The following is a 27,983-nucleotide window of genomic DNA, read 5'->3' as shown; positions in this document are numbered from 1 at the left end:
GAAGCTGTTTACCTGTTCCACTATCTTCCCTTCTATCTCTATTCTCAGCTTCTTCTCATTTCCCCAATTTGTTGCCAACACTGTCATATCTGTGCTTAGTTTCATCCCATGTGCCTTCAGATTTGCATTCCATTCTCCTATCCTTTGCTGAAGTTCTAGCTCAGAGTCTGCTTGCACTGGCACATTGTCTGCATACAGCAGCTTTGCTGATCTGTCTCCTCCAACCTGTTTGCTAATGTAGTCCATCAACAGTATGAACAGCAGTGGGCTCAGAGCTAAACCCTGGTGTACACCCACTCCCACTGAGAGCCCCACTGTTCATACTTGAGTCACTGGGTCCTTGTACATAGCCTGCACTAATCCTACCAGTGTTTCTGGGATTTCAAACCACCGCAGTACTGCCCAGATCAGCTTTCTTGGGACCTTGTCATATGCTTTCTCCAAGTCTAGGAATGGCCAGTTGGACTCTCTCCTCATCTCTAGCTTCTTCTCAAGTATCTGTCTCAATGCAAACATCGAGTCAATTGTGCTGCATCCTGATCTGAATCCAAACTGCTCATCTCCCACCTTACATTCTACTACTCTGTGTATCCGTTTATCAATCCCCCTCTACAGAACTTTCATGCAATGTAATAGGAGTTTGATGCCTCTGTACTGCCCACAGTTGTGATTGTCCCCTTTGTTCTTGTAGACTGGCATGAGTATGCTTATTCTCCAGTCATCTGGGATATGCCTTTCTGTCAACACTGCTATTAGTACCCTCAGGAGCCATTTCTCCCCTATCTCACCCAGTATCCTTATCATATCTGCTGTGACCTCATCTGAGCCTGCTGCTTTTCCCTGACTTCATCTTCCTTAGTGCTGTTCTTACTTGTTCTAGGGTGGGCTCCTCTTCTTCTCTCACTGTAGGCTGTTTCTGGGGCAGTACAGCTTCTGTGGGGTTTTCTTCATTCAGAAGCTTCTGGAAATACTCCTTTCATCTGCCTTTGATGTCCTGTGGACTGGTGAGCAGGTTGTTGCTGGCATCCCTTATGATGGGTGTCTGACTGTCACTATCTTCTTTATCTTTCTGTCTTTGCTTTGCAACCTGATATAGTTTCTTTGTGCCTCTTACTGAGTCACTTTTCAGAAGCTGGTAGAGTGCCTCAGATGCCATATTCTTTGCTATTGCAACTTCTTTCTTAGCTTCTTTGTTAGCCAACCACTAGTCCTTCCTAGCCTGGTCAGTCTTTTCTATCTCCCACTTCTTCCTGCATGCCTTCTTTCTTTTGATGACTTACTGGACTTCTGCATTCCACCACCAGCTTTACTTATGTATTTTATTTCCATACCTGTCTCAGCCACATATCTTTTCTGTAGTCCTAACACATACTGTTTTTAGGCGCTGCCACTCTTCTTCAACTCCAGCTATTTCTTCCTCTTCTTGGGGTGCTAGAGCTCTGAGTAATTCCTTGAACTACTGTACTTCCTCTCCAGTCAACTTCCAGGTCTTCAGTCTGGTATCTGTTGACCTTAGAGCCTTCTCTGACCACTGCTTGCAGCTGATTATGGCAACTAGTTGTTTATGCTGTGAGCCGACTCTTTCTCTGGGGATGACTTTGCAATCATGGATTCTATCCCAGTGCCTTTTCCATACTATTAGGAAGTCTACCTGAGTTGCATGTTGGCTACTCTTGTATGTGATCTTGTGACTGTCTCTCTTTCTGAACCATGTGTTGGCTACTATCAAACCATTTACCAGACAGAAGTCTAGAATGGCTTCTCCTTCTTTATTGCTGTTGCCCCAACTATGTGGACCAAGGCAGTCCTCATATCCTGTTCTGTCTGTCCTGACATGTGCATTCAAGTCACCCATTATCAACACCAATTCATGTTGTCCTGCTTTATCTAGTAGGGCCTGCAGCTGCTGTCTGAATGCACTCTTTTCCTCACTATCACAACTCTTCTGTAGGGCATAGGCTGAGATTATGAATACTGCCCTATCATTACACTGGAGTCTGATTGCCATGAGTCTGTCATTAATTCTGATGATATCCCTCACTGCCTCCTGAAGCCTCTCTCTCACCACAATTCCTACACCATTTCTAGAATACCCCCCAACTGAGTAGTAGAGTTTGGATCCCAAGCCAAGTGACTTTGTTGCACTGCCCTTCCATCTCGTCTCTTGGATACTGCCCTTCCATCTCATCTCTTGGATATATAGTATGTCCAGCCTCCTCCATATCATCTTGTCAACCACTTCCAAGGTGCATCCTGTCAGTGAACCTACATTGTGTAGTAATTCTCAGTTCATGTTTGGCAGGTTGGTTGGTTTTCATCCGGCTTTCACTCAACAGAGCTATCCCAGGTAACCCAGGCTGGGCAACCAGACAGCAGCCAGCCAGTAGCTTATTGACCCAGGGCTGCTGGGCTTTATGGCGGGCACACACACTGGCCAATAAGGGCACATATATTCCTCCCACCATTAACAAGGGTCCCTGGCGTGGGTCAGAGTAGGCCGGGTCCTCAACCCACTTATCACTGGTAACTACCCAGGCCCATTTTTGGCAACGTTAGTCAACATGACCGAATCACCTAGAGTCATATTTTACACCACTGAGTGGCTAGCCCTGCCACAGCACGCAGTCTGTGATCCATGTTCTATCTTGAGAATACTGCGCACCACAGTAGATGCACAAAGCAGTTGGTCTGTACAACTCTTCCCCCTATAGAGCACCATGTAGAGTCTGTGTTGCTGCCCACACCTCCATTCATTGGTGAGTTTGAGATGGAAACACTCAGCATGTTTTTTGGACGTGGGAGAAAACCCCACGGAGACACAGGGAGAACATGTAAACTCGAAACAGGCATTGGTTGGAGGTCAGGATCGAACCTTGTACCTTGTGCATAGGAGGTGATGACCTTAACCATTAAGCCATTTGGTCTCATTTAGCTATAAACCTATGAGGTTATAAATATCGCCTGCTAGACAAAGTTTTCCAAACTTGATGGTTTGCTACTATACCAAGACAGAATTGCTGTATCCTTTTCACAATATTCCAAAGTGTTAAAGTAAATACACAAAACATACCAAGGCCTCACCAAGTGTTGTGAGGGAGCCCAGCTATTTATATGATGGCCTAACGTCAACACGGATATTGCAAAGCTTGTCAAAATGCCAATTTTGTATCATATACAGATCATACCAGAGGAATGAATCATTACTACTTACTCCTTTACCACAAAGTCCTTGGAAAAAAGACAGCTGCTGACTTGTGTTTACTCATAGTCAAAATCTGCCTTGTAATAGTGGACTATTACTCTTGAGATATATATATATATCACACACACACACACACACACACACACACACACACACATGTATATATATATATATATATATATATGGATCGAGGACATTTAATCAACTGAGCAAATGACTGAAATTCAAACGGCTGGGCATACTTATGCGAAAGTGCTTTTCACTGAAGAAGCACTTTCACGTAAGTATGAGTTGCCGAGGCTGTACTACGGTGCAGGTAAGGGAAATTTCTCTTTTCTCCACTGTAGTGCGGTCTTGGAGGGAGAATATTAAAGTGGGGGGTGTGTGGGGGGCACAGACCCCCACATGGGGGGGTGCAGGAGGGCGAAGCCCCCTTGCTAAAATGTAAATGTAGTGTTTTTTTTTTGTCACACGCTTTAACGAAAGTGCTTTTTCAATAAAAGCACTTTCATTAAAGTGTGTTTGGGTTTTATGGATTCGGACGTTTGTTCAGTTGAGCAAACATCCTAGATCCATATATTTATATATATATATATATATATATATATATATATATATATATATATCTTGCATCTGCCAGTTATGACTAGCCAACCAATTATTGCCAGATTTAAGACAAAGTTTACCAGATATGGAATGCCCATCAAACTGGTTACAGACGGTGTGCATTTTGTGTCAAATGAGTTCCAATAATTCATCCTTCCTTTTCTTAACGTCTCTGCTCAACCAACAGAAGTTTGAGGTCTTGGAATCAAAAGTACTATCAGTGAAAAAAAAAAACATCCACAATTGGTGATTGATCTCCCAGGTACTTCCTAGCTAATACAAGGATAGCTGACTGTACCTATTTTTTGAAGGTATGTCCCTATTTTCATGCTTGATTTAGCCCTTCACACAGTTTTCTGAATTCTCCTTCATCAAATGTGATTTCCGAAGCTGTAGAACACACAAAGCTCAAACTACCTGACTAACATACTAGTGGCAAAATAATTTAAAGAAAGGGGACACACACATCTCACAGCTCCCTTTTTCAGAAGCAAAAATAAATTACATTTTTGGGGTAGAATTTCACAACACAGTTCATTAAGGGCTACAGATTTTACACTATCTCATTGATAATATATTTTTTGTATTTCTTTTGTCACTCTGTTTTAAATGTGCTTTATGATCAGTATCCCACATCCCTACTGGAAGTAGGAAGACTTGTGTACTATTTGGCATTGAAATGTTATGCTAATTATATGTCAAGATTTTGGCTGAACATACATACTTTTCAAGTTTTTTCTACCTACTTTCAATGTCTGCAGATTGAGAGGTATTCTGGGAACTCACTTCCTTTACACCTTTACCTTACAGTAGACTTTTTACCTTTCAAACAATCATGTAAATCTGTCTGCACTGCAATCCTTACGTGCAAAAACTGCTCTATTACCTACCACACAATATCCATACCTTTCCATAACTGGAGTTTCCTTATTTATACTTTTCTCATTCATTTTTTGTAAGACTGCCTGTTTCCCCACTTATTTACTATTTATTCTCCACTTTTCCTTTCCCCTAATACTACATGTCTAATCCTTCTCAAACTACCTTTGCTGCATAGTCTTTTTCCTTCTACTTTTAACTCCTACTACTTAAGTGTTATTCATTTTGTTACGTTCACTAGTCTGTCAGTGCTTAATTGCCATGTTTGCATAGTTTAACTTGTTCATATGTTGTAATTGTCCTTTTCTATATAATTTCTGTTTGTACATTTTTTCCTGGGTCACCTCTGAGAATTGCCTCTGCCTAGTAGTGCTAATCTCATCTCCAAAATGTAAATGAATAACAACTAAATGAAAACTCCAGCCAAGCTACAACTTCCACTGAGTGAGCTCTCAGACCTCTTGTATAAGAGGCAGATGGGATACATGCAAATGACCCTTATGAATATCAGGTGTTTCAGCTATATGGCAAATCTGAATGCCCATGACTTATTTCTTTTTAAGTCACTTCAATGGACAATTCCAGCTAATAAAGCCAAATCCCACTAGCTGTGGATATGCATATTTCGTCCTTGTTATGACCTCATCAGAACAGCACAAGCAGAGTGTTTAACTAAGCATTAGAAACACAGGTCTGTTATACCCAGCTGATGTCCATTACCATTAGGGTGACTCCAAAATATCCCAACTAGCAAACTAAAACAAAAACTGAGAAGGTCACACAGAAAAACAATCAATAACAACTAAATGAAAACTCTAGCCAAGCTAGAACTTCCACCGAGTGAGCTCTCAAACCTCTTCAGAGGCGCATGGGATATATGCAAATGACCCTTATGAATGTCAGGTGTTTCAGCTATATAGTGATTCTGAATGCCCATGACTTATTTCTTTTTAATGAAAGTAATTAAATTTGCTGAGGACTATGACTTCATACATACTACTAACAAGGCCTCACCATCCATAGTCCAGTTGAGCTGCTGACAGAGTAGTCTTAACTGCTAAAAATATTAGGTGACCAGATCCCCACAAAGCTCTCATGTGTTAGCATGCTGTTGTCACAAGACTAAGCCCTTTTTGGCTAATGCTTGCAAAACAAATAAGGGCTAACATACCAATGATGGAAGCGAAATCTGAACCAAAAAACATTCCATTTGAGTCTACTATAAAGTGTGACAAAAGACTCTCATAAGCATTTTTACAATGGCTGATTTTCCATTCAACCTCTACAGTCTTTCAATCATTGTTCATTTAGCTGGGAGTAGGGAAAACAGCAGGCGTTCCTATATAGAAAAATGATGAACAAAAATAGTGTAAATAGAAAATGACACCATTGTTAGAGGCAACCAAAAGCACATGTATGCTGTTCAACAGCATCTAGGGAAAGATTATCTACCTGCTTTTGACATGCACTACATTCAACAAAAAGTGCTTTTGATCAAATTCCAGAACTGACCACACTGCTGACAATAAGCTGACAAAATTGGCATTTGTTTAATTTATGTATTTATTTATTTGTAAGAACATAATATGTGGAAAACTCCCCATATCAGAACTGTAAGACATCATTAGAAGTCCCATAGCTATGAAAAATAATATGCAGTTGGCAAGGAGACACATTAAATATTTTATTGTTTTATACATTCTTTCTTTCTTTCTCTTTCTTTCTTTATTTATTTATTTTTCATTCACTGGGTAGGTGGACTTGGTCGTTGTACTTTTTTCAACCATGATCTGAATGCAGAAGACATACAAGAACAAACAGAAGATTCAAATATCATATTGCAAAAATTATAGAAGTGCACAAAGGTATGTTGTACAACTTTTGCACAGACTAAACTCTTCTGTTAAGTGCACAAGTGTATGTTGTACAACTTTTGCACAGGCTAAACTCTTCTGTTAAGTGCACAAGTGTATGTTGTACAACTTTTGCACAGGCTAAACTCTTCTGTTGTACAACAATTTAAAACCAAAGTAACAAGAGCTCATGTAAATGCACTAATGCATGTACAGAAAAAGTCCTACAGGTTAGAGACTGGAGTCAGGAGAGGAAACCGAAGTATGGCCTGTGACCTAAAAAGACAGAGAGTATAAAAAAGTCAGAAAGAAGCAAAGTGGAGGAAGAATGCAAGTGGATACAGTCATTACCCGATAACAGCAGAAGGTGTTAGCATATTACTACTAGTACTACTAACTACTACTGTTACTATTACTAACTACTACTATCACAGGAAGAAGTATGAGTTAAATTTACTTATTTACAATACAGGGAAGTGTCTCTGTTATGTGACAAGAATCTTTAGGAGATATGGTTTATGGATGAATATAGGAACAAAAGGGAGGAGTATATCTGGAGGGTGGAGATTATCCTTTGTCTGTAAAGCAGGTGTGTGTGTGTGTGTGTGTGTGTGTGTGTGTGTGTGTGTGTGTGTGTGTGTGTGTGTGTGTGTGTGTGTGTGTGTGTGTCTGTGTGTGTGTGTGTGTCTGTGTGTCTGTGTGTGTGTGTGTGTGTGTGTCTGTGTGTCTGTGTGTTTCATGTATACTGTTAGTTCTTTCCTGAACTGTGAGAACTGAGTAAGTTGGCGGAAAGTATAACCTTCTACTGGATGGTATAAATAGCTTCATTGCACACACCCCATCCTCAATGGAATTGGCAACTATGCCGAGTTCTGCACCAGTGCTTTATACAAACACCTGTATAACTGCACTGACTCGGCCATACCTGATAGGACCAAAACATGCTCCTGAAGGAAGAGAGAACCTGCCTGGTGGACAACTTCCATTAACAGGCTTTACAATAAGAGGAAGAAATTGCTATCTAACAGTAAGGGGGAGTAAGCCCTAAACTGGAAACACTCCCTCCTCAGCTTAAACAAGCAAATAAGACATCTTGTAAAGTCTTCCATAGCAAACTGTGAATCCCAATTAGCTTCCTCAACTAAGGACAACCATAACATGTTCTTTAGTTACACCCGTAACCTAAAAGGAAAGGCTCAGATAAGGCTCAGATTTGTGCTGAAATGGTAGTTAATGATACCACATATACTTAGCCTGTGGATATAGCTAACCTGTTGGCTGACAGGTTCTGTGAAAACATCACTCCCCTGTCCCCACCACACATACCCCATGACATCCCTACCAGCTGCCCCTACCTTGTATCTCTAAAGAGCAGGTTGCAAATGCCCTCTCTAAAGCCAAAAACACAGCATCTATGGGACCTGATAACATCCAAGACTGCATCCTACATGAGCTCCAACAAGAATTAACATCACCATTGGGTACTATTTTTTCAATCATAGTCTAAGCACCAGCTTCATCCCAGCTGAATGGAAAACAGCCACCATTATTCCCTTGCACAAAGGTGGTGCTTCCACTGACCCCAGGAACTATAGACATATTAGCCTGACTAGCCTTATCTGCAAGGCCATGGGCAAATCATCGTGGACCTTATCAACAAGGATATAGGTAATCTCCAAACACTTGATGCTACTCAGTTTGGATTTAAATCTAATAATAAAGCTGGGGACTCACTTTTTACTAACGTTGTGGGCAAAATCTGGAACAAGCTTCCTATGACACTCACATCTCTCTCATCTACGTCTCTTTTCAAGAAACACCTCAAAGAACATCAGAAATTCCTCTGGCTTTGTCCCTGCTCTAAACCAGACTGAACCTTACTTCTTCCCCCTATTTTTCTCTTCTTACTATACCCCTTCCTTCCGTGCTATGTCCTCTCTGCAACAAGATTCTATAGAAGCCATCTCTATACTAGCCAGTGCTTTTTTTTCCTCTACAACCTTCTTTTTCTTTTTCTCCTTTTTGTCGTATAAATGATAACATTAAACCCTTGAGTTTACCTGTACTTGTGTGTATCTTAAACTATGCATTGACTCTGTACTACTATTTTTAAACATAATTGTTATTTTTTTCTTTCCAAATATTGTTAATTCTCCTATGTATAGCAATTTAGAATTTTTTTTAAGTATTGTATTTTTTTTTTTTTTTTTTTGAAGTATTGTATTTTTTAACTATTGTTTCCTGTAATTTTACTTTGCTTGGAGCTTATCTCCCTGGGCCTCTACTGAAAAGGGACATGTATCCAGCTAGACTAGCCCAGTCAACAAATGTAAAATAAAATAAATAAATTTGTCAAAGGGAGATCATCCCTGTTAAGCCTGATGGACTTTTTTGAGACAGTCACCAGCTCTGGATGAGGGGAAATCTGCACAAACAGCCCACCTAGACTTAGCCAAGGCTTTTGACACTATCCCCCACTCTGGCATCATTGACAAATTCACCCATCTAGGTATCAACCCTTATATTGTTAGATGCATTGCTAACTGGCTCATTGATAGAACACATATTGTCAAAATAGGGGAATCCACCTCCAACAGCAGACCTGTAATGAGTGGTGTTCCACAGGGATCAGTCCTGGGACCTCTATTGTTTGGAATCTATTTCTCCGAAGTACAAGCAAAAATGAAAGGTATGTGGTTGACAAAGTTTGCTGATGAATGCAAACTGGGAGCAGTCATGGAATCTCCAAATTATGTCAACATCCTACAAGAAGGTCTTACACAAACAATGATTGGTGTCTAAGTCATGTTTTTAAACTCAGTGCAAAAAATGTATTATCATCCCTTTTGGTAAGAGTGATGTTCCTAATAACTACCACATCAATAGCAACACCCTAAGTATGCACTCAGAGGTGAGAGAGCTGGGCACACAGGTTGACAACAATCTTACCTTTGATCACCATGTCACGCAGTGATAAGAAGGGCAGTCTACATTGCTCATCTCATAAGTAAGGGCATTGCCTCCAGAAAAAAAGACGTTATAACCTCACTGTACTCTTCCCTCATCAGGCCAATAATTGAGTACAACATGGCTTTTGGTATGTACCTTTCCAAGCACCTGCAGCAATTGGAGAAACCACAAAGGTTCCTCACAAGGAAAATTCAAGGTCTTCAGCATCTGTCCTATGTGGATCATCAAAAATCACTGTCAGTTTATTTTGTTTCATACAGACTACTCAGAGCTGATCTCTGCCTTGCATATAAGGCAACCTTTGACCCTACTTTACTGGAAATGCTGCACATCTGCAAGTCAAATGGTACACGGGTTACTCGCTCTAAAGACCTAAATCTGGTATGTGACATTAATAGAACCTGCTGGAGGGACAGATTTGTCTCCCAGAGTTTACCACACTTTTGGAACAGACTCCCACTTCATGTCAAACAGAGCACCTCACTGGCCCTCTTCAAACACATTCTGGATGATTGGATGAGTAGCTGTAAATTCACCCCTGGGGTTCTACCTGTGTCCCTCTTGGACATGGGCATTAGGTGCTGATCGTGGAAATAAGAGTAGAACTTGGCTCGGCTTGTAACGGCCCTGGGGCCATTAGCCTAGTAACTTCTTATGATCTTATGTGCTGGTAGGTAATTCTGGGTAGCAGGGACAGTTTTGCTGAAGGACATTTCACCTTCGCAAAGCTGAAACGGGGCAGGGGTGGGGGTGTACTAGAGTTAGGTTACCATTGCCCTGACTTTATCAAAACATACTGAAAAGCCATTGCAGTATTTTTGAAGGGGATTCTCTTGTCACAACTCTGTTGCTTAGAAAACTCCTACATTTCTGTCCCTTAGAGTAAGGGGAATACTCTGAAGTACCCAACTGCAGACCTGGTGTATGACGCTTCTGTTTTTACATTATTCTTCTCACGCTTCCAAAGTCCCTGTAGAAAAGCAGAAAGTGCAAAATATGGGAAATCTATTTTGCTCCTATTTTTATTCATTTCTCAGAGAAAAATAGGAGAAAATGTATAAAGCGGCACACATTTTGTAGATAAATGAACAACTCTTGTGCACATGGTTCCTTACTGTCATATTTGCCCTAAAGTTAACCATATTACTTTCTTAAGAAATGTGGAAGTATTCATTTTTGCTCTTCAGAAAAAGTTCATCATTTATATACATGAAACAGTTTTAATGGATATTTGCATACTGAGCTAGTTTTACACTCAAGTGCCAAGTTATCTTGTTTTGTTTTAAAGTTATCTACTTTTGTTTGCAAAACATAAAATAGTTTTTTTGTCAGTTTGCCAACATATACATGCATCCACCATATAAAATAAAACAGTGCTATTCATTAAGTACTATTGCCAGTGGAGTAGACCTGGTATGAAGTATTCTTGCATATTAAAACCCTTTGTGATTCATAAAGAACTGTACACAATCTGGCAATACATTCTATGTGGTCTTATCCCATTCTGTTAACAGTACCCAATCCACCCATTTGCATGCAGAATACTTCTCCCAAGGAATGTACGTCTTTCACAGACAGTATGGTACTTGCATATGGACTGCACTCTATAGGGTAACTTATGAGACTGCAGTTGTGTACAAAGAGATGTGCATTGCTTGTTAGTGCAGCAAATCTCCTTCCATGCTGATATGCTGCTCAGCATACAAACATGAGTAGTATATCACTGTTAAAGTAAACTAACTAACTCTGTTGCATGGTAAAAGAAGCCCTACTAGGAGGAGAGTTGAGTTCCCTCTGGTGCAAGCAAGCCTGCTATCGTAACCTCACTTGTTCTCGCCGAACACAGGGATACTGCTCAAATAGCAGCAGATCCCCTTATTACTATTTTATGATAATGATCCTATGTCTGCTTTCATGTCTAATAAATGTTAGTTCTTTGTGAATTGCTTTTTGACATGACTGTAAAGCACAGAGCAGTAGAAAATGTATTGTTAAGGAGATATATGTTTGATACACGCACACACACACACGCGCACACATGCACACAAACACACACACAGACACATACACAGACACACACACACACACACACACACACACACACACACACACACAGACACACACACACACACACACACACACACACACACACACACACACACACACACACACACACACACACACACACACAGCTGCTCCCTGCTGTGCTGTGCTGTTATGCTTCAATGCCAGAATTGAAATCCAGCAATTAGGAATGTTTGTAGCACAGAAGTGCATCATCCACATGCTGTACCACTACTATGTGCCATCGATGCATACAGACATCCCACTGTACACTAAACTTCAGTACCGCAATCCATGTTTGTGAATTATGGTACCTAAACCATGTTGTACTAAACATGATGTGTGGAAAGCTTGTACAGATTTGTGCTCTACATTCATTAATACCAGGGCCACCATCTTTTTATAGATTTTTGTAGCAAGTAACATGGTATTTACAATACAAATGTATCTGCTCATCTTTTTAACATATTTGTCTTTGAATGTGGTAAGTGCTGTTGTAGTAAATGAGAATTTAATGAGTACAGCTCCTGTAGCTGCAAATACTTGAATGATTCCTATAACCTGAGAAAGCTGCTAAAGTAGTGATTTACAATTATCTTTTATTCTAGCTCTTTTATCTTGTTCTTATTGATAGACAGGCAAATAGAATGATCTTATGCAATGATTACAGTGACATACTGATGGAAATATGCATGGCATAGCTTATAGAAGGAACAAGCACATAGCTCTATATATGCTGAAATAATAGCGGACATATATAGACACACAAACGCGCTCACGCACGCACGCACACACAGATTCGTATCACTTCACTGAAAGACCATTTCACTTGACATCCATTTCACCGAGAACAAATCACCTGAAGTTCATTTTACCTAAAACTCATTTCACTGACAAGTAGTACTCTAAGGCAAGTCAAAGATATATGTCCTTTTCCCAAATGTAGTGCAATCCTGGTGTTAGTATATATAGTTAGGGGTGTGTGAGGGGCATAGCCCCCCACTTAATTTGGTTTTCTGTTGCCTGGTTTTGTTTTACATTATTTGGTAAAGCCCAACTAGGTGGGAGGCTACACCGCCTCACACCCCCCAATGTGGGGGACTGTGCCACCCACACATCCCTAACTATATATACTAACACCAGGATCACACTGTAGAGGGGAAAAGGACATATACCTTTGACTTGCCTTAGAATACTACTTGTCAGTGAAATGAGTTTTAGGTGAAATGAACTTTAGGTGATTTTGTCTCAGTGAAATGGGTGTCAGTGAAATGGTCTTTCAGTGAAGTGATACGAATCCGCACACACACACACACACACACACACACACACACACACACACACACACACACACACACACACACACACACACACACACTCACTCACACCTCGGAAACTCACATTGTTTCCAATGATGTGTGCATATATAAAAATCTATACATTTTAAACATCTTGAATCTAGTAATATGTCAATGAAATATATACAGCTATACAGCTTATCACAACAAGCAAGATTTGTATGCATGGCCATTATTGATAATATATTGATTTTCCATTTAATGATGTCCCATAACACTTTGCCTATATAAGTTGTGCTATACATCGTAGGCAGGTAGGATTCTATAACATAGCAACACAGTCAGCACATAGAGACATTCATTTGTATGTTATGTTACGGAATCTCATTATGTTTCCTGGTGCAAAGAGAAGGACTGAGGCAATGATCATCAGCTTTCAAATGTTGTGAAACTCAGAATCTAGAGCCATGGTGTCATTCTGAGTAGGTGTATACTCCATGTATATTAAATGCAACATCGGTAGGGTTTTGTGCATCTGCATTTACTCCTAGTATGGTAAGATGAGGTGCTTCTTTTGTGATACTGATGCATTGTTTCTTCTTTGAGTCTGCACAGAGTTTTAGACCACCCTGATTTATGTACTGCTCCATTACTCTCACTAGTGTATTGTTTATGAGCAGGGATTATGCAACACCACCACCTTTTACTCCACTGTTGTATTCTTTCACTATACATACATACCTTATTTCAATACTTGATTCATGTCCACATGTTGGGGCACCTGTTTCTTCACAGTGCTGGGCGGATCTCTTGGAATCCGGCCCAAACACTGTCCTGGCATACAGTTCTGCCAAGAAACTGAGGCTAGAATACCAGCCATGTGAATTTGCATATGACATTTTAAACCTCTCTGAGGTAATTTTATTAGTCACTAGAAGCATATTTCCTGTCAGGTAACTTGTATTTCTTTGTTTTCACATGTTCTGTCATCATGTAAGTACAAACAATAGCACAAAGATACCCAGAAAACATTTTACTTCAAATGTTTTTCTGACATTGTAGGTTATGAGGAAATAACAGTCAGAGCCAGACAAGAATCTGTAAACTGAAAAACTAGAAAGCGTCTTGTTTTAACATAGAAGCAGTGAAAATGTGACCTCGTGGCAGGAAATGATGATTACATACTCTGTAAACATTTTCAGTAAGTAAAATAAATTCCCTGCTTGACGATCACAAGTTCTTTCTTCTGCATTGCAAGAACTTGGCATGCAACTTTTATTAGCTTGTACATATAATACTGGAAATAATATCAATCGAAGATAATTAATGAAATAATAAGCTAGAAATAGAACAGAACCCAGACAATTTTCAATTCTAAATATCCATTGTGTGCAGAGTTCCTTCTGTTTTGAATTACTTCTAATTAATGGAATCCTTATGGTTCCCTGAGCTCAAAACTGTTGTTTGAAAGGTAAACTGGGCCACTCTGAAATACAGTTCTACCTAATGTTAAATTATGGCATAATGGAAAAGAAAACTTGTTGCATATCTAAAAGATAGTAGTGTATCTGAGAGAATAACTGGACATGCACAGTCTGAACAAATGGGTTGAGTTCCATGCCCTCCCCCCACCGGAAACACTCCATATAACTGAACATTCGTAATCTTGAACGTGATTAACGCCGACAGAGGTGATCAAAACTCATTTAATTGCTTCTGCCACTGTTAAGTCCTTGCAAGATTGTGTACACTGGGGTTCAAGGAGTTTGTCTTTCTCCACTGTAGAATGATCTTGGAGTTGGTATATATAATTAGCAGATGGTGTGGAGGTGCAGACGGGCTTGCCCTCCTGCAAAAAACATACGTTTTTCTATGTTTTGGTTTTTGATCTTTCATTATTGATCATTAGCCATTCAAGATTTGTGTACTTCAATGTTTTGAACTACATCCCCCCAGTCACATATCCAGGTCGGCCCTGCAATGTTCTCTGTGCATAGCAGATGTGGCTTATCTGAAGGACTAATAAGGAATGGGATCCTTAATGTTCCCTGATCTCATAAACTGTTGTTTTGACATTGAGCTCTCTTTTTACCTCTGTCTGCTCAGCTACACTTGTAATGATTTTGTTTTCCTCTTATAAACCTTTATATTGTTCTTTATTATACTGCCCTGCTTTTACTTGACTCGTATGCTCTCGCTTCTCATTGAAGCTCATGTCTTATCCACATCTTACTTTTTATACTTCAGTGTTTACTACAGGACTTGCTGAAAGGTTTTGGATCTTTTTTATAGTTGTATTTTGTCCTTCTGCCTTGCACCATCTCAGGTCGGATCTGAGAACACGTACCTAAGCTGCAGGTCTACCTGGTTCTCAAAAAGCAAAATAAAATTCAAAGATAAGCACTTTTCCCTTTGCAGTAACTTACCACTTCCTCATCCTCTACAAGCACCATGTCATAGGCACTGAGGGCTGCACAAAATATGATGCAGGTAACACCTTCAAAGCAGTGGATCCACTTCTTACGCTCTGACCGTTGGCCTCCAACGTCGAACATTCTGTGGGGAAGAAGCACAGTTTGATTTGCCATGGTATGTTCTTTTACTTATTGCATACAAATTTTTGTACAGAGCTAAATTCTTTACTGCAAAAAAACTTTCAAACTCAGGTTAACTAGCTACACATGCTTTCTTGTGAGCACTTCAATGTCTTCATATTGGATGACGTGGCTGATAAGGGAATTTAATTTTTTTCTCTTTAAAAGGCATTTTTTTCTTGTTGCTGCTTCAGAGGCAGTGGTTAACAAATACCCTTTCCACTGCGTGTCACTCATAAACCTTCATTCTAAAATTTAATAAGATTACTAATGCATTTATTAAGTATTCAGATAAATATATATAGTATCTATGAGCTAATTTAATCTACAGTTATTATTCTTTCTGTCTCTCTTTCTAACTCTTTCTAACTTAGCATTCAGCAACTAACCAATACAGTACATCTGTTATACTTCTATGTATTTTCATAACTAAAGCCTATTCTTCTTATTTTAGAGTCCTATTCCCCTGCTTGTCAGTAGCCATTTGTCTAGTTCCCACCGTATTCCTAATTTGTTTAGTGTAATGTTGAATTAAAAAGCAATTCACTTCCAAACTAATTATACCAGTGGAATGTTGTGTTATAACAGAAACGTTTTCATAAATCTCTGCCTTCTGTGGTGCCATGAAAGATGCATAAACAATGAGGGGTTTGGTGAAAATGGTAATCTTATCTGTAACCTTCCTGATCTCATTGTCAGCGCAGATAATAACTGATAAAATGTGCATCTGAGTTGTACCAGGACCTAGCTGTTCTCTGTCTCAGACAATTCCTGCAAAACAACCCTTTCTAACTATTGCATAAAATGTACTCTTATACCACTGTATCAAAACTATGAATGTTACACTTGTGAAAAGTTATTAAAATGTACCATATAAATATTATCTATGGAGCACTCTAAATTCATCAGAAAGGTTGTTGTTCCTTCAGCTTTTCCCAGTTAGGGGGTCGCCACAGCAGAACCCCGGTCTGCTAATGATTGACAGTAGATTTTCATGGTGCTGAGGTGCCAGCTCGACGCCCAGCCTTCTTTCGAATGCCACTCGACCACGGGGAGGACATGCAGAAGTTGCTCCAGCCAAGAATCGAATGGGAGAACCTCTTGCTGTGAGGCGACAATGCTACCGCTGCACCACTGCGGCTGTATAAACCAGTTATATGCTATTCTGATACCAGACCTGATCATAACAGCTTCAAAGGTGGATAACAACTTTTGTTTTTCATCTTTTAAATCCATTGTGATTGGGTAGCACACTGTATGCAGAGCAGCTTCCTCAGAACAATACTTACAGTGATTTGAAAGGTTTAAATGTTGAAATATGCTTCTACTGCCATGCAATTAAAAGTGTGACAGGGTGCAGTGCCTAACATTGTTTAATGTTTTGCGATGGTTGACTGATTGTGTGGCACTGTGTGGTACCACTAAGCTGTAAAATGCCTATATTCCCTTTTTTCTCCCCCTTAACTATTGGAATATTGGGGTAGCTTAAAGCTCCATATACTGCAAATAATTATGACTGCATCTCTCCTAACCTGACTCGTGTTCTTGATATGGATGCCAAGATTCATCTTTTAACCTTCTCTTTGTTACTCTTTGGAGGTGAAAATCTTGACATCCAAGTCTCAAACACATAGAAATGTGGTTATGATCAGATAACCCAATCATAATTCCCTGTGAAATTATTAAGACTGCAATAAATTTATTGTTGGTTTTATAATAAATTTAGCTGCTTGAAATGCTAGAACCTGTTGTCTGTAAATGTACTGTAAAATGTTAGTAGGCAAACTATTTTATACATAGTTGAAAATGTATTTCTACAGTTGCTGGAAATATTGCTGAAATTACTGTAACTATTCTTTCTTTTAATATAACTGGAAATCTTTAATAAAACGTTTCACAGAATGTCATACATGTATACCTACTGGTCCACTTCAAAATACTGACTTTCAAAATACTGAGACCAAAATCTCTAAAGCTCAAAATACTGAAAACTCAAAATACTGAAAACACACAGGATACCAACACTTATTATATTCCAGCTCAAGTACATACTGAAACAAATACAACGTAAACCATATTACTCTTCTTTAAGTATAAGCAGGGAGGCAAGCCCCTCTGCACCCCTCCCATGGGGGGCTGCGCCCCCCACACCCACTGCTACTTAAATATATCAACTCCAAGATTGCACATGGGGGGGTGCAGGGGGGCATGCCCCCCTGCCTATACTTGCAGAAGAGTAATATGTTTCTGTATGTAGTTCTACTGCAATATAGTTGTGTTGCTGTACTGTGTTTTTTTTTTCTTTAACATTTTGAGTTTTCAGTATTTTGAGCTTTAGAGATTTTGGTCTCAGTATTTTGAGTTTAGGTATTTTGAAAGTCAGTATTTTGAAGTGGACCCATACCTACATACACATGGTCAGGTAGAGCAAACCGAGTTTTTAATTCACAAGCAAAAACAAAAAGTGTTTAGGCAAAATACAATCACTTATTTAAACAAGCAATTAAGCAGTACTGCCTTAAAGGGAAACAACTCACATTTAAATACTAAAAACCTATGGTTTTAGAAAAGCCTCATAAAACCATGTTGTAACATAAATATCAGAATATAATTAATTCCTATAAAGCCTATACTTCAAGCTAGATCCCTTAGGAAATGATTGTTTTATCTCATTTTTTAGATTCTTAACTGTCCTATGTATTTTATTAATTATATTTAAAGTAAGTAGCTGCAAGCATAGTTATATGTCTGAGGAAGCAGTAGGATTCACTGTGAAAGCACTTACGTCTTGTCTTTTTATGCATAAACACTTTTTGTTTTTGCTTGTGGATGGACTGTTCTTTAGTGTTCTGGGCATTCGTTTGGTGAGTTCTGGTGTTTTTTCTCATTGGACTTGTAGAGTTTTTAATTCACTATACTTTAAATATTTACTTAGTGATAAGACATGTAACTTGTTTTTTTTCTTAGGATCTTTATTTAAACAATCATTAATAACTCAGGTTCACAAATGCATATCACTAATTATAAACACATGTTTGAAATGATAATAAGTCATATGAATTATAAAATAGTTTGTAATTAACTTGTAGGGGTATTATACCCCACAGAAGACTCCATTCTAGAGTGGGCATCCCAAAACTTCCTCCAAGAAACAATCATACTGGGCAACTTAAATGCTGACTGGTCCTCCTGTGACTCATCCCACCCATTAATCACATTGACCTACATGGCTTCAATCAATTAATACAATCCCCAACTCGAGTAGATAAAGCATCCAAAAAGGAGTCCATCCTAGACTAGATCCTCACTAACCAACCATCTCAATCCTACCTCTCCGGTTCCCTCCCAGTCACCCTCAGCAATCACCTTTCCACCTTTGTAATAAGACACCGTGTGAACCCAATAAAATCCATCATCCTCCAACAAATTCGGCATACAAAGAATTTCAAAATCCAAGACTTCTTATCCGCACTAAATCGATGCAGTTGGAGACCACTCTCATTTCTCTCCCTGGATAGTGCTGTAGATTACTTCAACAACACTTTTCTTGACATTCTAAATCATTTCTCCCCTATCAGAACTGTTAAAACTAAATCCAACTATGCCCCCTGGCTTACCAAAGATACCTGACTACTTCTAAAACAAAGAGATAAAGCTTGGGACTCATAGTGTCACAATAAAACATAAATTAATAGACAAGCATACCTAGAGTTAAGGAACAAAGCTAAAAAACAGATTAGGACAGATAAAAGGAACCACTATACAGACATCCAATCTAAAAACAAAACTAACCCACAAACATTCTGGGCTTCCATCAGTAAAATCCTGCACCCAGGAGAGACCAGTACTCCTCCTCCAAACACTGATAGCACCACCAGTAATATTGACTCTCAATTCAATGAATACTTCACCAAATCCATTCTAGCCCTCACTAATAATAATTCTCCTACTTCATATCCAAACCTTTCATCCTCACCTGTAGACCAAACTAGCTTTTCCTTACAACCTGTCCCTACCAGCACAATATATAAATATCTGAATAAACTTAAACCCACACACCTGGCTGCTGATAAATTACCTGCAGAATACCTCAGGATTGCAGCCAAAGCCATCTCATATCCTGTTTCCTTGCTAATCAATCACTCTTTGTCAGAACAACGGGTCCCTTCTCTGTGGAAAACTTTGCATATAATACCACTTCACAAAGGGGGTAACTCAGTGGAATTATCCAATTACTGCCCAATTGCCATTCTATCTCCCTTGTCTAAAATACTTGAAAAATGTACATATTCCCAACTAATGAACTATCTCCTTACTAACAAACTGCTGACCAACAGCCAACACGTATTCGTCCTAGTTATAGTACTACCACAGCCCTGCTTAGCTTTACCAATAATGTAAATCAATACCGGAACAATGGCAACCTGGTCTCCTCTGTATTCCTATATCTCTCCAAAGCCTTTGATGCAGTCTCCCATCCCAAATCTCCTAACTGCACTCTCCAGTCTTAATCTAAGCCATTCCACTCTAGCCTGGTTTCAGGACTATCTATCTAACCATCAACGGGCAGTTAAATGGCAAAATTCCTTGTCTCCTCACCTACCTGTCACCTTGGGGGTCCCCCAAGGATTCATCCTCGGTCCTCTCCTCTTCAACATATTTACCAACCAACTTCACAATTCTATCCTGCACGCCACTCTAGTCCAGTACACTGATGACTCCACCCTAATCTGTACCACCCCATCACTCCCCAAACTCCAAAAATTGATGCAAGAATCCTTTCCTGCTGTTGAAACCTGGTTAGACAACTCTCAACTAACACTTAACCCCAAAAAACCCAGCTAATGATACTCCATCCCATAAGAAACTAAGACCCCTTACCTCCATTCACAATATACTCAGGTAACAACAACCCTATCACACCTGTCCAAAACACAAAACTACTAGGTGTTATCATTGATCACAATATGAAATTCGATATGCTCATTGCACAGACAATAAAAAAAGTCCATAAAAGGCTTGGAACCCTCTATAGATGCAGAAATTACATCACCAACAACAGTAAAGCTACAATCACAAGAACCCACCTAGTCTCCACACTTCTGTATGGCTTCTGCATACTCATCAACCTAAATAAAGCAGACTTAAAGAAACTAAACACTTGCTACAGTAAAATAGCTAAGTTCGCAACCGACTCATCCTTCAGTACACATCACTGCTTAGCAATCAAGCAATTATCCTGGCTAGAATTACTTAACCTGCTCATGTATAACCAACTTACAATAGCCCACCAAATCCTATATAATCCCAGTAAAATTGCTTCACTAGATGTCCTACTGAATATTTAACAACCACATACTAAAATCCACCAACAAAGCACTAGTAAACACAACGAGAAACAAAAATAGCTCTGGTGACACCCTCTACTCTAGTTCTGTAGCAAAAAAAAAAAAACATGGAATTCCATCCCACTAGAAATTAGGACCACAGAAAACAAAAATAAGTTCAAAAAATTCTCCTCCAGGCCCATTTAAACAGGCCCTGGATATGCAGCTGTTCAGACCCAGGGTAGCATCCCAGGTTGATCTCAATGTGCAAGCTTACAACCTGTTGTTTATTGTATTAATCACTGTATGAATGTAACCATATAACTGAATGAAATGCCCTACAACTATATTGTACATTTTTCACATAATGTTATTTTATATTGTATGCTTATTCTATTGTACTGTTCATTAATAATTTGTGTATTGCATTTACTGTACTAACCTTTGTGGAGCTTTTCTCCCCAGGCCTCTGCTGAAAATGGGATTTATACCCAGTCGGAATATCCCGTAAACAAATCAAATGTAACTAAATAAAATAAATATAGAGTCCTGTATTGTTAGAACTTTTATCCTCTCTACTAAAATATTTTGATTTTTCTTACTGTGCTCATGGTGCCAGTAGCTGCCTTTTTGAGGAAAAGGACATCTGAGTCACCCTGACAAACTTCATTATCTAAACTATTTCTCTTTGCTCTGCCACCTCTTTACCTGTCTGAACCTATAAATATCTGTGTCTGCTTCCTCCAGTCTCATTCCCCCTGGTCTCTTTTTCTCACCTTTTAGGGAGAACCATCTTTACCATATATATATATATATATATATATATATATATATATATATATTTTTTTTTTTTTTTTGCATGCTTAGCAATACTTTTCACTCTTTTTATCTGCTCAAGGTCTCTAATCTCTAGAATCTGGTAGAGATCTGGCATCTTATCCATTTTCCTGCTCTTGTGATTACTTCTTTGGCTACAACCAAGAATAAATATAGGAGCCATTTGGCAGGACTAGGTAGGTTGGTTTCTGGCTAGTTCCCAAAAAGAAATAATGCCTCTGTGACCTTGATCTCATTCCCAAACATACATTGAAGTTCATAATTTGGCACTTGTAATTGTAATCCACTATTAGTAGATATGGTGTCATTTATTCCAGGAAATTGATATGCATTAAGCTGCAACTTCCAAATCAATTCTCTGTATACTAATTTCAGCTCCCATAGTCCTCCCCTGGGTTGGGTGAGAACATAAGGCAGGGTTAGGGATGTAATCCACTTTACATGGATGGGGAGCCCATTTCAGAGGGGAACCTGTGAGACACATATTTGTCTTGCCAACACGTCTTACTTATGTCATAAGCAAAATGTAAATCCTTGGATCTAGTCGTTCTCATGTTTGTTTTGCAGATGTGCAAAAGGTCCATCAGATCTGGATAGGAGGAGGCCTTGTATGCCAGGCAGGGATCGACTCTCAATAACCTTTAGGAAACAGAGTATAGAGACAGGGTAGGATAATGTGTTTATACATGCCTTTTATATGCAAAATCTGGCCCTTCACCCAAGGTTTATAGAGTTCCATCAAAGCAACTAAAAATGTTCCAGTTCTCTTTTATGATACTTTTCATAGTGTTGGTATCAGACCCATAGCTGATTACCATTGTTCTGCGGAAGCTACCACTGTTAACAGGTGCTTAGTGGAACTTCTACTGTATTATGTCTGATTTCTATAAATACTTACCCATTTTTAATTACACTCATTGGAATGGTGGGATGTTAACAAGAAATAAAAACATTTTTCTATCAGAATATTATTTTTATAATTACCTTAAGAAGTGTTTTATTTGTATTTTAAATAACTGAATTTTTATTTATTTTTCATCTTAGTGGGCAAGTGCACTTTAAGCCTAAGTAACACTTTTTGCATGTGGCTACTAAATGGGCTGTTTAAAGCTGTGACATCTTGTAAAAACAGTTCTGATTATGTCATGCTTTTTAGACGAAAATGCTTAACCTTAATCTAGTTCTTTATTTCACTACCTTGTAGAATTATTGAGAGTTGGGTCATGTAGGTTGTGCCACTGGTACATTTCATTTTTCTTTTTTTTTTTTTGTTTTATTTTGTTATTAAACCAACAGTTTGAATCCTTTTACTTCCTTCTGGTCTGGGTTGGGGCTGAAAAAGTTCCAAGGACTAGCCCACCTACCTAGTGAACAATTCAAATCAGCCAATGAATACATAAACAGTTAATTCCCTAGTCATTGGAGATGAACAGTGTAGAGTACCATTATGTCACAGGGCAAAAAATGTCATTTTTTTCATAAAGTGCTATGTGGTGCTGTCCTTGGCAAATCCATGCACACTGTACTGCTACCCTCAGCTATGAAATTAGTGTTTCTTCATAAGTTCCTGGAAGTTTATTCTTATTCTTTAGAAAACCCACTTTAATACGTTATTGCATTCCATCAAATTTATAAATAAGTAATAGCAACACAAAAAGGTGTCAGTGATTGTGGACCTTTCCTTGATTAATTTGTGTTTTGTACTAGAGACATGAAGTAATATTTTGAGGTGACTAATCTCAGTATTTGAAACAGTAGAATCTATTTTACTTTATATGTGAATTGAAGCATTTCACATCTTCCCTATAGTCATACTTAAACTGTACTGAAATACCCAGAAGAAGTCCCGTAACAGAAGGAGAACACTCAAATGTCCTTTGATTCAGATTCCTTGACCTAGCCTGTGAAGTCTCCTGGGAGGAAGATTTTGCATGAGACACCACAGTAAGCATGACCACTGCTTAAAACTGCAAATGGGAAGCCAGATCTTTGAGTTTCGAGCCTCATGGAACATATCCATGACAAAGGACTGGGAAGTTCTCATTGTGGTTTCAGATAGCTCTTTCTTGAAATTCTTATGTTCTCTTCAGCAAGAGTTCCATTAAAAGTTCAGGTGATCTCTACAGATCTCTTAGAACAGGCCTAAACTCTACTCATCTGAGGGACTGTAGAGCCCTTTTCTTTCATTTGAAAGTGGGAGGAAGTCTTTTACTGGTTTTATTTAATTTTGAAGGGCATGAGTGTTCTGGATGAATGACATCAGGTCAATGAAACTAACATCAGGGCTCCAGACATTAAAAAAGAAATGTTGAACATGCTTAATATTGTTAAATAACTTTTTAGTTGTAAAATGATTGTAAGAACACAAAAGAAACATTTTTTTGTAGATGGCCTGAACTCCCCCCATGCTGAGTGCTTAGGGCTGGTGAATCTGTCTTGCAAAAAACAGCTAAACTATAATGCATTTAATGCTTCAACAGCCTTACAAATGATAACATGGCTGTTTATTTTCAGCACAGAGATAGTTTATTTTTGGTATTTTAAACCAATTTTTATTAACAAATAAAGCAACAGTAGATTACAACCAATTCATGAAACATCAAAAATGTGTAAATCACATCTTATTTTGCAGTTGTATGTCTTGTAGTGCTTGGTGACTTGTTCTGATGAATTTTTAAATTTAAACATTGTACCCAAACTGAACTTCTATTAAATCATTTTAGTACTATTTATTTATGGGAAAAGTAAAGAGCAAATGTGAGAACCATGATTAGAGTTTGTCAGTATATTATCTGAATGCAGTTTAAATCACATGAAAGACTCCCACAGTTCAGGGTAGATCTTCAGTAATTTTTTAAATTTCTGTGAGATCTTTTATTCGTTTTGAGAAATAGTTTTATGAACTTTTCCCATTCTTTAAATAAAATAGTAGCTCTTGTTGATTAGTTTCTTATGGTAAGATATTTTATGAGTGAGAAGTTGTGGGATGGAATGTTGGAAAGCCTGATATTCAAGAGACATGAGCTTTAGTATGGTTTAGTTTCTAAAATTTTGAGACAACCATTAGTGATTTAAACAATCTTTTCTAAATTTTTACTTTGCTGCATTCTCAAAAATGATGTTTGATATCAACAAGTAGTTCCTTACTTGAAAAAAGGAGGAACAAGGATGTCAGATGAAGTGAGCTAGGATGGAACGTTGTAATTATGGAGACTGCTGGTCTTTTCTTCATGCTATTTACTTACTGTCCCTTCCTACAATAATTCATTTCCTGTTTGTAGAGTCTGCGCTTTCACTTGCCTCAGATTTTTTTAACCATTTTAGCTGTGCCTTACTGATCCTAATCAGGTGATAAACTTCAATTTAAGCTTGTTTGCTCAAAGCTGCAGAGAGTCCTTCTGCCCTTGCTCTACTGATTTCCAAATACATGTTGATATTTTACAAAAGATAAGTGCTTATTTTCAACTGTTTTCTGTACAACTGTATTTTACTGCATTTTTAAGACTGTCTGCTAATTGAATTCCTCTTTCAATTATAATTACTGTTCATTGTTTGGATGGTGCAGTGGTACAGCAGTTTGCATTGCCATCTCACAACGAGAGGTTCTCTGGTTTAATTCTCGGCTGGGGTGCATTCTGTGCGAAGTCGGCATGTTCTCCCTGCATTCATGTGGGTTTCCTCCGGGTGCTCCAGTTTCCTCCCACATTACAATGATGTGTCTGGAGTGTTTCTCCCTGGCCTCTGCTGAAAATTGACTCATTCCAAGTTAGACTTTCCCGGTAAACAAATGTTAAATAAAATAAAAATGTGCTTATTTTGTTCATTTTTACTTGTTTGCTGCATTTGAGAACACTAGTGTAGACTAGCTTCAGTGTTTTGCTGAATCTAGTATTGTTTGCAACCTTTGGGGCTTGTAAACCATTTAATCTTTTGTCTGAAGAGTCCTTCCTTTGCCCTCTTGGGAGGATGGTGCAGTTTGGACTGATCTAGCTAAAATTACTGTTGGAGGGCCCTGTTTAAGGTGTTTCTGATTAACTAAAACAATATTTGCTGCATAACTGTTTGTTTAAACGGTGTAACTGTATTTACTGGGTTTTTAGACTGTCTGCTAATTGAATTCTTCTTACAATTGTAATTACTGTTCGCCTGCTTGTTTGTTCATTTTATTTGTTTGCTGCACTTGAAAAACACTAGCATAGACTAGGTTCAGGTTTTTGCTGAATCTAGTACTGATCTTTGGAGCTTGAAAACAGTTAACCTTTTGTCTGGAGAGGCCTCAATGTGCCCTCATGGGAGGAAGGTACAGTTTGGACTGATCTAGTTAGAGTTACTGTTGCAGGGCTCTGTTCAGGGGTTTTGCTTGGATAATCTGAACTTTGGCTGTTTCCTGCTTTTCTGCTTTACTAAGCCTGTGTTTGAACCAGTATGTGTTTGTTTGGTCAAAGCTGCAGTGAGTTAGGCCTTTTGACCTTACTGTACTGTTTTCCAAATAGCTGCTGAGAGACTACAAATGATAAGTGCTTAACAGTTTTCTGCACTTTCTGATTAACTAAAACAATATTTGCCGCATACCTGTTTAAACTGTGCAACTGCATTTTACTCATTTTTTAAATTGTCTGCTAATTGAATTCTTCTTACAACTGTAATTACTATTCATCTGCTTGTTTGTTCATTTTACTCGTTTGCTGCACTTGAAAAAAACTAGCATAGACTAGGTTCAGGTTTTTGCTGAATCTAGTACTGTCTGTGACCTTTGGAGCATGTAAAACAGTTAATCTTTTGTCTGGAGAAGTCCCCCCTCCATGCCCTCATGGGAGGAAGGTACAGTTAGAGCTTATCTAGCTAGAGTTACTGTTGCAGGGCTCTGTTTAGGGCATTTTTATTGGATAATTTGAACTTTGGCTGTTTCCTGTTTTTCTGCTTTAATAAGCCTGTGTTTGAACTGGTTTGTGATTGTTTGTTCAAAGCTGCAGAGATTTAGGCCTTCTGCCCTTGCTCTACTGTTTTCCAAATACCTGCTGAGAGACTGCAAAAGATAAGTGCTTATTTTCATCTGTTTTCTGCCCTTTCTGAATAACTAAAACAATATTTGCTGCATATCTGTTTATTTAAACTATGCAACTGTATTTCATTGCATTTTTTTAGATTGTCTGGTAACTGAATTCCTCTTACAACAGTAATTACTGTTCATCTGCTTGTTTTGTTTATTTTACTTTTTTGCTGAAAACACTAGCCTAGACTATGTTCAGATTATTGCTGAATCTAGTACTGTTTGTGACCTTTGGAGTTTGTAAAACAGTTAATCTTTTGTTTGGAGAGGCCCTCCTGTACCCTCGTGGAAGAAGGTACAGTTTGGACTGATCTAGCTAGAGTTACTTTTGCAGGGCTCTGTTTAGGGCATTTTGATTGGATAATTTGAACTTTGGCTGTTTCCTGTTATTCTGCTTTAAAACGCCTGTATTTGAATCAGTTTGTGCTTATTTGCACCTGTTTGTGCCTCGCGCACTACAGTGCAGAGGGATTGATAGTTACAGAGGCCTCTAGCCTCGCAAATATTATGTAAACCAGAGCTCTTCACACTTAAACTTACTAATACCTGCCCCTGCTATATCCCCTCTTCAACTGTTATAGCCAGACCAGGATTATTTCTAGCACCATTAACTGTCAGTTTCCCTCCTTTTCTCCTACCAGCCTGGTTGACATGGGTCTACTGAGGCAGTGTAGCAACTGCCTCATGTACACTGACAACCACCTTCTTCTAAATCATTCCTGTACCAGATGCACCCACATTATGAATATGGAATCACAGATCTCTCATGTGATAGCAATACAGAGTGGGTTGTCAGCCCACCTACCACAATTCCTACTAATGACACAGTATACACATAGACCAACATATGTGGAGGTACTCACAAAAAATCTACCTGAACACCAGAGACCTCCATAACATATACATACTAAACCAACCATAACACAAGCACAAGTGTCTCACCATCAAAGTACATAAGGCAATGCACATCCACTCCAAATATCTTAGCCATAGGAAAATCTATAGTGAGACATACAGACATCCCCCTCACCAGTCTGAACAAGTAGAAAGTCATGTTCAGCTGTCTTTCTGATGCCAGGATTTGTCAGATCATGCAAGCACTCACGAGTCTCAACAAGTACCATTATGATTCAGTCATAATGCATGTTGGTGTGAACATCTTGAGATGTTCCTCTCTGGAATACATGAAGAGAGACATGATTGAGCTCTCTGATTATGTGTCACAGGCAGGTATGTCTCTAGCCTTGAGCAGCATATTACCTCACCTAGGATGATACCACAATATAAACAGAAAATCATTGAA

General features: G+C 38.7%; 1 protein-coding gene across 1 annotated transcript in view; it reads right to left on the bottom strand.

Annotated features, from left to right (window-relative positions):
- Positions 1-27,983, bottom strand: part of GNAT2 (G protein subunit alpha transducin 2) — a 241,372-nt gene that overhangs the window by 67,942 nt on the left and 145,447 nt on the right. The window contains exon 6 of the mRNA XM_044076872.1: positions 15,299-15,428. Within this exon, the coding sequence (XP_043932807.1) occupies positions 15,299-15,428 (130 nt within the window). The remainder of the gene's footprint in view (positions 1-15,298; positions 15,429-27,983) is intronic.

Source organism: Protopterus annectens, chromosome 7.part0, assembly GCF_019279795.1.
Source record: "Protopterus annectens isolate FY-2018-M chromosome 7.part0, PAN1.0, whole genome shotgun sequence".
NCBI lineage: Eukaryota > Metazoa > Chordata > Ceratodontiformes > Protopteridae > Protopterus > Protopterus annectens.
This window is presented reverse-complemented; position numbering and strand designations above follow the sequence as displayed.